Raw genomic sequence first — 13,602 nt, 5'->3', positions numbered from 1 at the left:
AAGAGCCCAAATTTTACCATATGGATTGTATTTTCTTTACATTTTACCTACTGTGACCTCAATTCAACTTAACACAAGCAGACTGTAAATAAAATAATGAGAAAGACAGTTTAATCTTGCCAGGCAAGATTATGCACTACGTAACTATGAAAGACAGAAAAATGCTAGAGTCTATAATGCACCTTGGTATGAGCCCTGTAATTAGTTTTAGTCAGAACACAGATGCAAGTCTTTTGCCTAAAAATGCCAATCAGACTTATTTCTACTATTAGGCAGTTTATATTTAATTTTTCTCTGAAGAGAATTGCATATGAATCAATAAGTCAGAAGTATACACACCCTTACATAAAAGGACAAGTAATTTGTGATCACTAAAATACTGTGATGATGCCAAAAAAAAAACCAAAACCGAAAACAACTAATCCAAAAGACATTCATCCCTATGCAAGCAGTTGGAATCAAGAGTCTCAAACAAGTTATCACGAAAGGTGACTGTGCATGCAGCCTTCTGCAGAACCCCAAAGGCAACTTTCATTGTGTGTAATCACATCACACCACTGCCTGAGGCCACAACCACACCCACCAACATTGGTGGCAGGGCAGAAAGACACTGCAGAAGTGGAGTGGAAGAACAGGAAAGTGGGGCTGGAGACCATCAGTAGTAAGGGCAGGGCACAGACAGAACTCACTACAGTGGCAGTGGGAAATCCAAATTCAGGCTTGTCTGTCCATTGTGTGTTCACACACATTGCTACCCACACCACGCCTCTTAGCTATTTGCACAGCAAAACCTCTGACCTAGCAACAGTAAGATCACCCTAATTGATGCCTCAGCCAACACACAGGGCCAGAATAAAGCACCAGGCTTACTGTGGCAAAGAGGGACCCTACCTGAGAAAGGTAGGCATGTTTGACAAGAGCTACTGATGCTTCACCAAAGGCAAAATACTTAAAATGAAGAGCATAACACAAAGGTTTTCTTCATCTACTTGGTAGAAATTCAAAAGACAGCCATTGAAAACAGTAGTTAATTAAGATAATGCCCTGCAAATACTGCAAAGCTTTTCTGGCTAAGTCAATACCTTGTTAAATTTCAGTCTTGAAAATGCAAAAAAACCCCACCTGTATTACAGCTTGAGGCCAGAACAGTGATTAGTAAATACACTTGTAGCAATCCTCTACTACCCAGGGTCTGGTTAGGGAAGGCTACACTTGAATGCAAGAAAAGAGGAAGACAAGAACAGGGACAGGGGAAGTGAAAGAGAGGGGAAGGGTTGAACAACTCAGACCTCCTGAAAGAAGTTTGGGAGGAAAGAGTTACCAAACGGATTCAATATTCAGATCATTGGACAGCTGAAACCAAAAAGCTTCCTATCACCAAACTCTCAGTACAGTAACCAACTGAAAAAAAATGTGGTAATGTGTAGCTCAAGGAACAGAAAATAAGGATGACAGGCAAGAATCCTGGAATAAAAGAGAATCTGAGGAGAAAGCTGTGTCTAGGTCACTAAGTAACTCATACTGCAGACTTTTAGGAGTCTTGATCTGAACCATGAGACTCCAGAGGACTGAAACACCTGTCTAGGAAAAGCCATAGAGAAAGAGCACCACTTAATCACTGAGTAAACTGGAAATCACCATGAGAAAGTCTGCAGTGTAGAAGCCCTCAGCCTTGACATCTGGTCTTTATTCTTCTTTTGACAATCCATCATCTTCTGGTTCTTTCACAGCCAATCTTTTGTAGGGTCCTTCTACCAAGGTCTGAATAAACCATCTGTTCACTTTTTCCACATTCTGAAAGGAGCTCCAGAAAACACCTGAAATGTTGCAGCACATTTTTCCTTCAAGGTACAAATATAGGCATGTGAATATACCATGAGATTAAACTGCAAGAGCACTTCTGCCTTTGCCTGCCTGCGTTTTAACTCCTATATAATTATGACAGTCACAATATCTTCAAAGTTTGTAATTCAAAATTCTTCTGCTTAAAGGCACAATGGATTTTTTGTTTTGTTTTGTTTTTTCTTGCTTTTTGAGGTTTTTTTGCTTAATCTTAGTGGGGAGAAAAAAACTTGCGCATTTGGGACAATATAACTGAAAATTCAGTTTGCAGCTACAAACCCAGACAATGAGATTGAACAGTTTGAATACAAAAATGGCTTCAAATTCACAAGAACATAAAGAAATGTGGTATGTTGCATAACACTTACATATAGACATGGTAGCTTTAGGTGATGAGCAGGACCCTTGGGCACCCAGAGGCAGAGAAGAACAGAGCCATTGCAATTCCTGTCCTCTCTCCAGCACTCCTGGCTCCCCAGGGAAGGCAGCTGAGCTGCTTGTTGAACAAGTCCCAAAACTGCTGTGTATTCAGTAGCTGTTTCTACAACTGATATGACCCAGCACAAGCAGGAGCCACAAAATAGAGGGTGGAGGCACAACATCAGGCTCACAAGTTAGAATCTCTCTACAAAAACTGGGCTTTCTTGACTGTGCTGGTCCACTCAGAGGCAGAAAGTCCCAGAGAATGGAGATGCACCTTCTTTGTTCCTGCCTCAAGGTGAGATGATAAATTCTTGCAGGAAGAAGGCAAATGCAGTGTGCCTGTGCAGGTGCTCAGTTCAGGGGCAGTGCCAGGCCAGCAGTGACCTCAGTTATCTCTTGAGACCTGCTTGGCTGCCTTCACTATGCAATAAGCAAGTGTTTGCAAAAGTACTGGAGCTGATACTGCTGGCTCCAGGGTAACCTCCTCCCAGTACTCCCTGGTAGGTCACTTCAGGAGCACGCTGCACAGGCAGGCAGCCCTTGCTTGTAGGGCATTTATCCACAGGGCTTCTGGACATCTCTGACCCATATTTCTCATTTACATACATACCCAGTAATATGAATTATTTTTTCCTTCATCATCAGGAGTTAGAACCATAGGTGAGAACAAAATCACGAAGTGTTTGAGCCTTGAATAGCAAACCTTTGAGCAAGATTTCAAAAGAACAATTCTTGACCTTTTAAGTCAGTACATCCAGTACATACTTAATGAAACTCGAAGCTGTTTTGAGTGACAATGACACGTTCACCATTGCATATATAATTGCAAAATCAGATACAGAGTGAGCTGGATGTTGCTCCTAACTTATCAATAAACCAAGTACTTTCATTTCTAGGACAAGTCTTTGACAGCTGCACTCAAAAGACAATTTTTTTTTACCTAAACCATACACTCAAGTTTTTAAGTATTAGTATTTGTTCTACTAAATTTACTCTAACCTGAAACTTTGTCCATAGCATCTTGAATAACTTAATTTTTCACATTATTTGCTTATGTCTACTTTATAACCCAAAGTTATATTTGGGCTAATGGAGCAAGTACTGACCTCAAGACAGACTCCTCATTACCTTGAGCACATTTCCTCTAATGAGATTATCACAGTGTTAATGCTAAATATCAACTGCACAAAAAAATATCGGGAGCATATCAGAAGCATTATGTAAACACCCCAAAAACAAGTATTTTGCTTGAAACAGCAATATTAAGACCACCAAAATAAAGGAAGCATAACTAGCACTCAATCACCATTATTGCACCAGCAGTACAAGCAACATGCATAAACTTAAGACCAAAGTTATGTGTTTGCAATTTTTGAAGTCTCTACCCAAAACAGAAATTTGGGCCTTATGCCACACATAACAGCTGGGCACAGAATTTTATAATCTTCTGTATAGCTGCATTTTGTTTCCTTTCTTGAAGCACTTCTTCACAAAAATCAAGACTTTTGCTCAGCTTGTAACAATTCTTCCAAGTTTTTCCTGGTTTTCAACTCAAACTCCATGGACAGCTTCCTTAAAATGAGGCATTTACTGCTGCTAGAGGGAGTGGAGCAGTGTAAAAATATATTTCCTCAGCAGTATCTTACCCAGGTGAGTTTCTACCATTCCTATTCCGTGTGGTAACTATTTCTGTATAGACACACTGTCACAACAAGCCTTGCTCATCGTAAGTACTCCTCCTCTTCCTGGCTTCCATACTAAAGGCTGTTAAGTGTGAACACACATAAAATACCTTCTACCTAATTTGTAACAGTTTTCACACAAATGGTCAATTTTCAAGAAAGTCTATACTTTATAACTTGAGGAAATTACATTAAAAAACCTAATCACATGTAAATTTGCATCTGAAATGAGCCTGAGAAGCTACTGGAGACAACTTCTACTACTGCTATAGGAGCCCAAAATTCTTAACTGCTCATTTCTTTGTCCTTTTGGGGAATCCAGGCCTGTCAATGGGCAGCATTTGCAGCTGGACAGAAGTAGCCTACCAGTCAGCATCTTCCTAACATGTTTCAGGAAAAATAATACATATGAACATTACAGAAATCCACCTCTATTTTTATCAGAAACTTCTGCAAACATTTATGAAGCTACTTAATTTTGTTTAAGTGTGGCAACAATGTAACAAAACAAACCTCCCCCTACCCCTCTTCCCTCACCCCTGCTCCCCCCCCCAAAAAAGAGGAAATACTAAGTGTTATTGCTATGGTTCAGTGTTATAGGAAACACAGCCCTTGTTTTGCCTGTTACTAACCACAGTACTAAGAAAGTTGATTCATTTTGTTCTAGGACAGCTTGTATCTCTGTAATCTTCAGCAAAACCATGTAGTCTTACTTTTCATTTTCTGTGTGTAGATAGAAGTCTGAGCACAAGGGGCTGGTTTTACAAGTGAAAAAGCTGTGCATTTTCTGGATTGTTCTAACCCATTTGTTAAATCACTACCATAGTGAGAGGTGATATAAATTAGCAGGCAGTCACATCCAGTCCTTGAAGGTCAGTTGTCTATCCACCTTCAATAATCAGCTGCCATGCAGCTTTGAATGCCAAGCCAAGGCTGGTTCTTCTCCCAGCATCCACTAAATCACAGTGAAGAAATTTGTGCTCTGCTGTGGCCTTAAAAGCAGTATTCAAAACAAATTCTTAGTTCAGATGTAGTAAGATCATGTTCACTGTGTGCTTCATTTTAAAACAGCTGACATTTTTCCTTGGTTAAAGCTTTGCCCCAGATTTCTCTCAACATAATCCCTGCTCTACCCTCCTTCATGTTCCTTTTCAGTTACACTACAACCTACTCATGTTGATATTCATTCTGCTACACTTATTGAAAAGATATGAAATTTTAAAATTGTTTGCCAGTGAACAAAGACCATCCAGACAGTTGTAGCTTGAGTAAATCTGTTGGTCTTGAAAAAACTAAAAATCACAGAAATAAGAAGCACATACCACAAGTTACATCTCATCCCCACAGTTTTGAGGCCCCTCAAGTCAAAAGTAATTTTATCAGCTACAAAAAAGAGATTTGAAAAAGCATCTTTTTTACTTCATGCCAAAAAAAGCATTTACTTTTCTTTCTTGGTTGGGTAGTCTAGAACTCAGTTTCTTCAAATTTTCTTAGCGCTGTAGCATTGCCAGGCAAACACTGACATGCCTTTACTGTCATGGATTTGTGAAATTACAGCACTGAAGACAAGATTACCTCAAAAACATTTCTGCAATTCAAAACTCCCTGGGCAGCAGAGAGCTGAAAGCAGCCCCAGCCGTTTCAGGAGGGCACGGCACAAGCCTGTCAGCAGCACCACAGCAGAGGCAGCTGGGGACACCAGGGTGATGCACGTGACACTCCTTCCTGTGTGCCCCAGTCCACCTTTGAGTTCTGCTTGCACGTTTTCCTGCCCCACTGCACACACACTTTACAGATCTGTGTGTGCAACTGTAGCACAACTTTAACTTCGTCTGCCATTCTTCCTTCATTCTTCCTTCCTTTTTCAGCACCAGCACCTGCTGGTACTCATCTCTACTCAAGCAACTCCATCATGCTGGAAGACCTGCCTGCAGGTTTATGCTGCAAACCAGACTGGGGACCTAATCCAGCCAAAAATAATTCCACAGGAGTAGTCAAGGTCATGTCTTCCACCAGTAAAGTTGACTGAAAGCACACTCCAAACCACAGTTTCAGGGTGTGGTTCCAGAGCAATTTTAACACCTCTAAACTGCCTGCCACAGTCCCACCTGGCCAGAAAGTCCCCCTGCCTTGGCCAGCAAGTGAAGCTGTGAGACCTCCAGTCACCCCTGCACAGACCAGAGGTGACTGCAAATCCAGCAGTGCAAATCAGCTCTGCGAGGGGAGATTAGCTTCCTGACAGATTGGATATGCATGCTGGCAAGAGGTGAAGTTGTCTTCATCAGCATGACAGAGCAGCTGAAGACAAGTTCATGCTGCTGAAACCTCACCAGCTGGAGCAGTCTGCAGCAAAGCAGGCAAGGGGATTCCAGTGCAAATAACACCAGTTAAAAACAACATCTTATCAATGATGCTTACCCTAGACACAGGGTTTATTCTCAAAAATATTGTGTCTTTGATTAGTTCAAGGGTTTTTTTTGCCTTGTTTCTAATACTTCAGCCAGAGTATTAGGCACAGATGGACCCCAGTACTCAGCTATGATTCCTCAAAACATCTTTGAAACAACACCCTTAAAACACAAGTGAAACATTTACTGGCCTGTAGTTCAACCCTACAACCCTGTGGAAAAGCAGTTGCCTTAATGAAGCACACTTCTGTACAGAGTTTGGGAATTTCCCATTCCAGCTGCCTCTGGATTAATCTGTGCTCTCCTCCCAGAAGAGGAGCATCAAATCCCACAAACATAATCAGTTTACAGAGTAGTTTTATAAATCAAGCACAAATGTAGGAGGTTATTATTCATTTCAGGAGGAACAGACAGTAGAGGATTGATAGCATGCATGACTACAAATTCCTCTACGCACTTTGAAGCCTGGTAAGAGTTGCTTTAAATACCTTGCTAGATGCCACAAAAGCTTTTACTGCACTTTCAAAGAAGCAGGTCAGAGTCCACAAGAGAGGACTGCAGAGACCACATCCTTCATCACTCACTTTATCAGAAGCCACGGGCTGCTTAGCCTTATACACGAAGGCCAAGATAAGCATCTGAGATGAGGACAGTAGTTTTTAACAGCTTTGGAGCCTGGCTGGCAGACAGGACAGGACCACACCTGGAGGCAGAAAGTCTTTATGGGCTGGCAGCAGTTTGCCAGCTGCTGTGAGTCAGAGCTCTGAAGTGCTCCTTGAATCTGATTCCTGAAGAATTTATATCTAGACAACCTCAGCTTGGGCAATAAGTGATAACAAAGAATTGACATAATCCCTCTGGATAAGTATTTCTTGCTAGCGCATATTCATTTGAACAAAACAGTAATTTCAGCACTGAAATCAGCCACCAGCACAGGTTCTTAATGACTGTTTATTTGCTTACATATTTCTAAAGGTATTTAGAAGTTAAGTGTTTCACTGTGCAGTTTATAGGAAAACCATCTGTTTAGTACTCCATTCCCTCCCTCTCCTGCCACCTTACCTGGGCTGTTGGCCACCAGAGAACACACTGCAGGCACTGCCTGCCCCACCAGTCCCTCACCACCACAGGCTAGGGCACTCGTCCTGCATCACAGCAACTGGCAAAACTCTATTGGAATAGTGCCAGGGCAACATGTTGGTCTCCACCACAACCCCATCCTTGTGTCAGCTACTCAGCAGCCCACTTCTCCTCCCAGCAGTGAAAATAAGGCAGTATATGTTCAACAAACCTCTTCAAAGCCCAACTGGCAACACTCTGGAGGGAACATTGCTGTTTTCTGAAGGGGAGCCCAAGTGCCAAGGTGCAGGAAGTGCTGACCCACGAATGAGCTGTGCAGGACTCAGCCCTCATACCACCCTGTCTTATCAAGGACCAGCAAATGAGGCATAAACAGCAGGCACCCCTCCCCAGGATGGGGGCACCTGGCCCTGACCCCCCAGCCGTGGTCCCCAGCCCAGGGTGGGCACAACTCCTCCCCTGCCCAGTACCTGCACTTTCATTCCACAACATGCAGTAGTTCAAGGATACTTATTCCAGAAAAACAACAAAACAGCCTGAACAAGTGAAGCAAACACAGCAGGTTAATAATTTCCTGCAAGGAGCAAGCACAGGAGAGCACACTTATCATTGCACTGAAATATGACCCACCAGTCCTGCCTGTCACTGACAGGCTTTTTTTTTTTCTGCCTTACATGTAGGGTTATTCTTAGTGAAATATAGTTTGAACCAGCAACAGTATCAAGCAAACTTGAGCTAGAAATATTATGTAACACATGCCACTTGACAGAAGAGGTGAGCTAAAAATCTGTGTGCTTCCTATTCCCTGCCTCAAGTATCGGACTTGACATAGCACGCTCATATGTGCTATAAATCTTGTTTCCAGTGCAATATTAATATTTCCTGTTTCAACAGCATTCAAGTTGCTTTAAGCATGCTCTAACATAGCTCTGTCCATTCTTTACAGCAGACTTCAGGGGAGATGAACCTGCTTTGTACAGAAAGCACACAGAGAACCACTCCTACCAAGTGAATTATGTGCACTTGGTTAAACAAAGCAGTTAAACTTTTTGAGTTCTCAATCAGCAGTTTAATTATTAGCAACCTACAAAAAGAGTAGAAGAGATAAACAGTGTATTAGGTTGCCAAATAACACCCATCAATAAAAAGGGGGAAAAGTGTTCTCATAAGTCACAGGCACTACAAGAAAGCATACACCAAAAAGAATATATATGCATAGGACATAGCAAAATTTATTTTTTAAGTTTCAAAAAACTTTCTTAAAAACAAATCCCATCTGTTTTCACTTAGGAAAATCCTATGGAAGTTTTACCAAAAGACATTTCCCCCTTTTTAGACTGCAAAAGAGTCATTTGTTTCGCTGCACTCACTAGACATGCAGACAAATTTACAGTGTTTTATGTTAAAAGCATTTTGAAAAGCCACTGGTTTGAAAACTTTCACATCCTGCTGAGCAAAGGTATAGTTTCATAGAGAGGCGTAGGCTGTGTTTCACTTCAGGTTTGCCCTGCCTGTCTCCACAGGCAGAACAGCACTCCCTCCTGAAGCTTCATGCTGCTTATGTCTCATCTCCAAACTCCTAGTGCCAAACAGTAGCAATTCTGGGAGCCAGCACCAGAAGCACAAGCAACGCCCTTATCACTGGATATCAAGGTCCGTTTTCCCCTGTTTTAACCCATAATCCATGCCCCATGAAACTAGCTTTCTGGCCTCAGCAGCAGAGGTGAAGACTTATTTGTGTCTCCAATACAAGTATCTGCTGATGTTGGAGCTCAGTAGACAGGGACTCAGGGCATATATTAATTCAGCTACTCTGAGCATATTAGTGCCCCAAATCCTTTTCAAATTCAGACACTACTCTCTGTAGCTTCACTATATTCCTGGAAGTGCAGTGAAGCCATTCAGACAGTTCACAAAAACTTAAATATTTGTTTCTGCACACAGATTTCAGGGAAAACTAGCTATAAAGGAGCTGAGAGTGTCAGGAAACAAGCACTCTCAAAGATACACTATTGTCTGATTTGGTATCTTCCCATGTTCAGTCTGTGAGGCACATCTGAGATTTATACTTTGTTTTGTCTTCATAATCTTCCACAGCACCAAGAACTTTTGTTATAAAAATGGCTCATACCTCTAATTGTAATATAAGTCCTAATCCCTGCAGTTTTGTGAACCTCTCTATCTGATTGTGCTAGGACTGAGAAATAAACCAGGCAACAGCTGTAACTAGACTGGAAACCACTATGTAAATTCAGTTGCAGTGTACCTGTTAATGCAGTTTCAGCTGGATAAGCTGGCTTCAGTGTAATTTGACATTCTCACTTGAATTTGTACTGGAGATAAATATCTGTCTGAAGGGCTCAGTGGAGCAGCAACAGAAATCTCTTCTGCATCTCTCTTAAGCTATTGACAAGAAGCAGAATTGGAGGCGCCTTTCAGCAAGTGGTCCAGGAAGCCACAAACCTTTCACCCTAATAGACCAAGGGAAGGCTCTAGCAGGGTGCTCTGAGGTCTGATTCTCCCATGAACCATGCTCATCCTGAACTAGCACCAACCCAGAAAGGGACTGTCTTGTTTGATTTCATTCATCAATTTCCTGACTTTAAATATGGAAATGATCAGCTCTAAGATTTTTTTTTTCTAGATTTATTTTTGTGTTACTATATCAGGAATGTTTGTAAAGTACAACTTCTTTTAAGTTCAGGATATGTCTCCCCAGTGAAATGATACTCGGTTTATAAAGTACTAGGCAGAAAGTTACGATAGTAAAATGCTAACATTCTTCAGAGCAATACACAAACTCTGCTAGGAACTTGAAGTCAAAGTCAAAAGTCCAAGTCAAGTTAAATGTTTAAAACAGTTCTATGTCACTAAAGCAAGGGGTCTTAGAAATTTGATAGCCTAACTTGGACAATTTATTAACTCCTTAGGAAATCCAGCATAGATGTGGTGTTCTCAACACAGGGAACTGTTTGTCAGTAATCCAAAGTGAAGTTTTAGTTATGTAGGGGGCTTTCATGAAAGCTAAGAAAACACTAGTGTTAGTTTTCTAGTTAAGGAGTATTTTCTCTTGTTTTGTTTTGTTTTTTGGTTTTTTTGTTGTTTGTTTGGTTGGGTTTTTTTTTTTTTTTTTTTTTTTGTTTAAGGTGCTGGGTGTCTTCGCTGCTCAAAACGGCAGCCAAATGCAATGCAGATAAAATGTATGTATTTCTCTAGACACAGACTAAAAAACCCAAACATGTGCCTCTACTGTCACTACAGACAAGTAGGCTTGTTCTTTAATGGAAGTCTTCATGAAGTTTCCTGGTGTATATTTTTTTAAATATTGCCATCAGCCTGGCATATTTCAAGAGCCTTTGCCTAGTCTCTTGAAAGGAATGTAATTTCAATGGTTCCTGCACCAAAAATTGCACTCCAAAAAGAAGTGGATGCAGTGTGGCACAACAGCCACAGCTTCTCACTCAGGGAAGGACAGAATAGCTACCTGATCTTGAGCAAGCAGACATGATTGATCAGAAGAGTGGCACCATTATAAAAACAAGTGTACTCTCATCCACTCTTGTACTTGGGGCAGAGAGACCTGACACCAAGCATGGCTACACCTCAGAACATGAACATCCCCATGGTTACTAGAACAAAATACTCTCAACTACCACAGCAAAGCATAAGCACTGAGAGGATAGAACGTATCTTCAAAACTATATTTAGTGTCATTCTTTCCCATAATAATTGAGGCCTACAATCTTTAATATACTCTGACCAGCTCTGTCAATAAGGTAATTCATCCTCAGTGCCAGGAAGGAACAAGACTCAAAGGACGAACCCTTTGCTTTGGGTTAAAGACTAATTTTTGCCTTTATCAGAAGTCATGTCACACTTCTACCTGTCCAGACCCACATGTTCTGAGATCAGCCACTGCAGATCCAAAAGGAAAGCCTCTACTGCTGGAGTCCTGACAGGCATACAACAAACATTTCTGCATCTCAGGCAAGTGGACAGTGTCCAAACCGAGGCTGGAACACGATGCTGCACACCTGGACACTGCCTAACTACAACGTGCAATGGCACAAGCTGCTGGGAGGACTGGTTTCACAAGCAAAATATTCACCTTTGCTAACATAACAGCATAGGCACTCAGACAATGCCTGTAGTAACCAGTGAACACACACCTTTGCAAGGATGCAACCCACCTACTGGGTAAAATGAAAAATGAAACTTACAGGCACATTCCACAAAATGCCCCAAGAGAGGGTATCAACAGGGTGAATCAGTCATCAATGAGGAAAAATGCTTAGAAGAGCATGGCATTCTGCAAGCTGAAGGTCTTACTGCCAAGCTTTTTCTACCTGTCTTAGGTGGAATCAAGGTGGCTCTTAACACTGTTAAGGAGTTTTGTTTCTTTCTAAAAGGAGATTTCAAAACTGGTTTTTAATGAAGCCACTACGATAAGAACTGGGTATCTACTCATTAGACAACAGGATGCCAGGGCTGTTGAGAACTTCGCAAATAATTTGCGTGTTACCATTTTGCAATGCCTGACGTATCAGAGGCATTTCTTGTAGGAATGGCACAGCCACGGGCTTGCACTGCTCTGCCCTGCAAGAGCCTGGAAAAGCACAGGCGGGTGCAAGATCCCAGCACGGCACAGCACGGGCGGGAGAGACCAACAGCAAGAGGAAGGTGTTCAAGGGTTTTTCTTAAACATACGTTTGGGAAGTAAATACACCCCTCTGAAAAGAAATGCCCGGTTCCTGCACGGTCTCTCCCCTCATCCCAAGCACTTAAGAGTTGCAAAGGTCTAAGATAAAGTTATAAAACTAGAAAGCAAAGGTTTAATTTTATAATCCGAAATTCCGAAGTAATAATCCAAAGGTTACCAAGTTACAACCTGAAGCTACAGTCATAACTCAAGTTACGAAGTTAAAACCCAAACCCATACCTGTAACACCAAGTTACAGCACTAAAACCCGAAGCTCGACCTCTAATCTAAAACTCCCGAGCTGCAATGCGGAATTCCGGCTATAATCCATTCACAAAGTTACAGAACAAAACGCAGCCCCGTGAAAACCTGTTCAAAACCCAGCCGGAGCCGACTGCGAGCTAACCTAAAAGGAGGCGGAGCGCCGCGCGCTGCCGCAAGAGTCTGCTGGGCGGGTTTTACTTTGCCTTCAGCTTGCATTTTTAGTAGTAAACCGAGAAAGCAGCAAGGGAGTGGGAAATTAAAAAAAAATTAAAAAAAAAAAAATAATAAAAAAAAAAACACCAAAGCAGAAAAAAAAAACAAAACTACGGAAAGGTCCCGAAACGCCCCCCAGGACCCCACTCACAGCCGTAGCGGGGCCGCTGCAGGGACGCCAGCTCCTCATGGTGCATCCTGCCGCCGCCGGGAGGGACGGCGCCGGTCCCCGCCCGCCCTTCTTATGCGGGCCGGGCCCCGCTGATTTGCTGCGGCCGCGGCCGCGCCGCCCCGCGCGGGGCCGGGGCCACCGGGGCGGCTCCGGCGCGGCTGGGGCCGCGCGGGTGCGCGGGAGAGCCGGGCGGGGGAGCGCGCGGAAAACAAGGGAAAGGGGAAAGGGAGAGTGAGAGAGGAGGGGGAAAAACAAACTAACAGAAAAGCACACGCCAAGATTAAAAAAAAAAAAAAAATAGGCAGAAAAGCGCCAGGTAGAAAGTAGAAAAAGGAGGGAAAATAAAGCAAAACGTAACAAAACAAAACACGCCCCCCTCCCCCCCCCGAAATAGACCACAAACAAATCCCCAAAAACAACAAAACCCCAAGCCTCAAAGCAAAGAAAAAAAATCAACCAAAAACTCCCCAAAACCACAAAAACAACACAACAAACTAAAACTCAAGAAAGCAACCAAAAGGCAAGGCCCAAAGCAAAACAAAAACAACAAAAAACCATAACAGAACAAAAATACCCAACCAGAAAACCAAAAAACACCACCCCAAACCACCAAACTATTTAAATAAACCAAGTTCCACAGTAAAAGGCCAAGGACTCTCCCCTATGGTGTTTTGGCAGGGCGGACTCTGAAGAGAGGTGAAGAACCAAGTCTAAGACTCCCTCCTGTAATTTTGCCGTTTTGAAAAATTCTCACACCCCACAAGCAGTGTTTCTGCCAGACCACAAAGCCATCACCATGACCTGCACCTTTGCAATTGG

The 13,602-nt window shown here is 42.4% G+C and overlaps 1 protein-coding gene across 11 annotated transcripts in view; it reads right to left on the bottom strand.

The window, feature by feature from the left end:
- IQGAP2 (IQ motif containing GTPase activating protein 2) overlaps nt 1–12,829 on the bottom strand; it is a 123,255-nt gene extending 110,426 nt beyond the window's left edge. For 10 of the 11 annotated variants that reach the window (XM_085567361.1, XM_085567367.1, XM_085567363.1 and 7 more), the window contains exon 1: nt 12,763–12,829. In XM_085567361.1, coding sequence (XP_085423487.1) covers nt 12,763–12,808 — 46 coding nt within the window. In that variant the 5' untranslated portion in view covers nt 12,809–12,829. Of the gene's footprint in view, nt 1–12,374; nt 12,394–12,762 lie in introns of those variants that run through there. The other variant, XM_085567364.1, reaches the window with a different exon arrangement.
- Between the last annotated feature and the right edge of the window lie 773 nt (nt 12,830–13,602).

The sequence above is a fragment of the Lonchura striata genome, chromosome Z (genome assembly GCF_050655825.1).
Source record: "Lonchura striata isolate lonStrDom1 chromosome Z, ASM5065582v1, whole genome shotgun sequence".
NCBI classification, from domain to species: domain Eukaryota; kingdom Metazoa; phylum Chordata; class Aves; order Passeriformes; family Estrildidae; genus Lonchura; species Lonchura striata.
The sequence above is the reverse complement of the archived record's forward strand: the minus strand, read 5'-3'. Positions and strand labels throughout refer to the sequence as shown.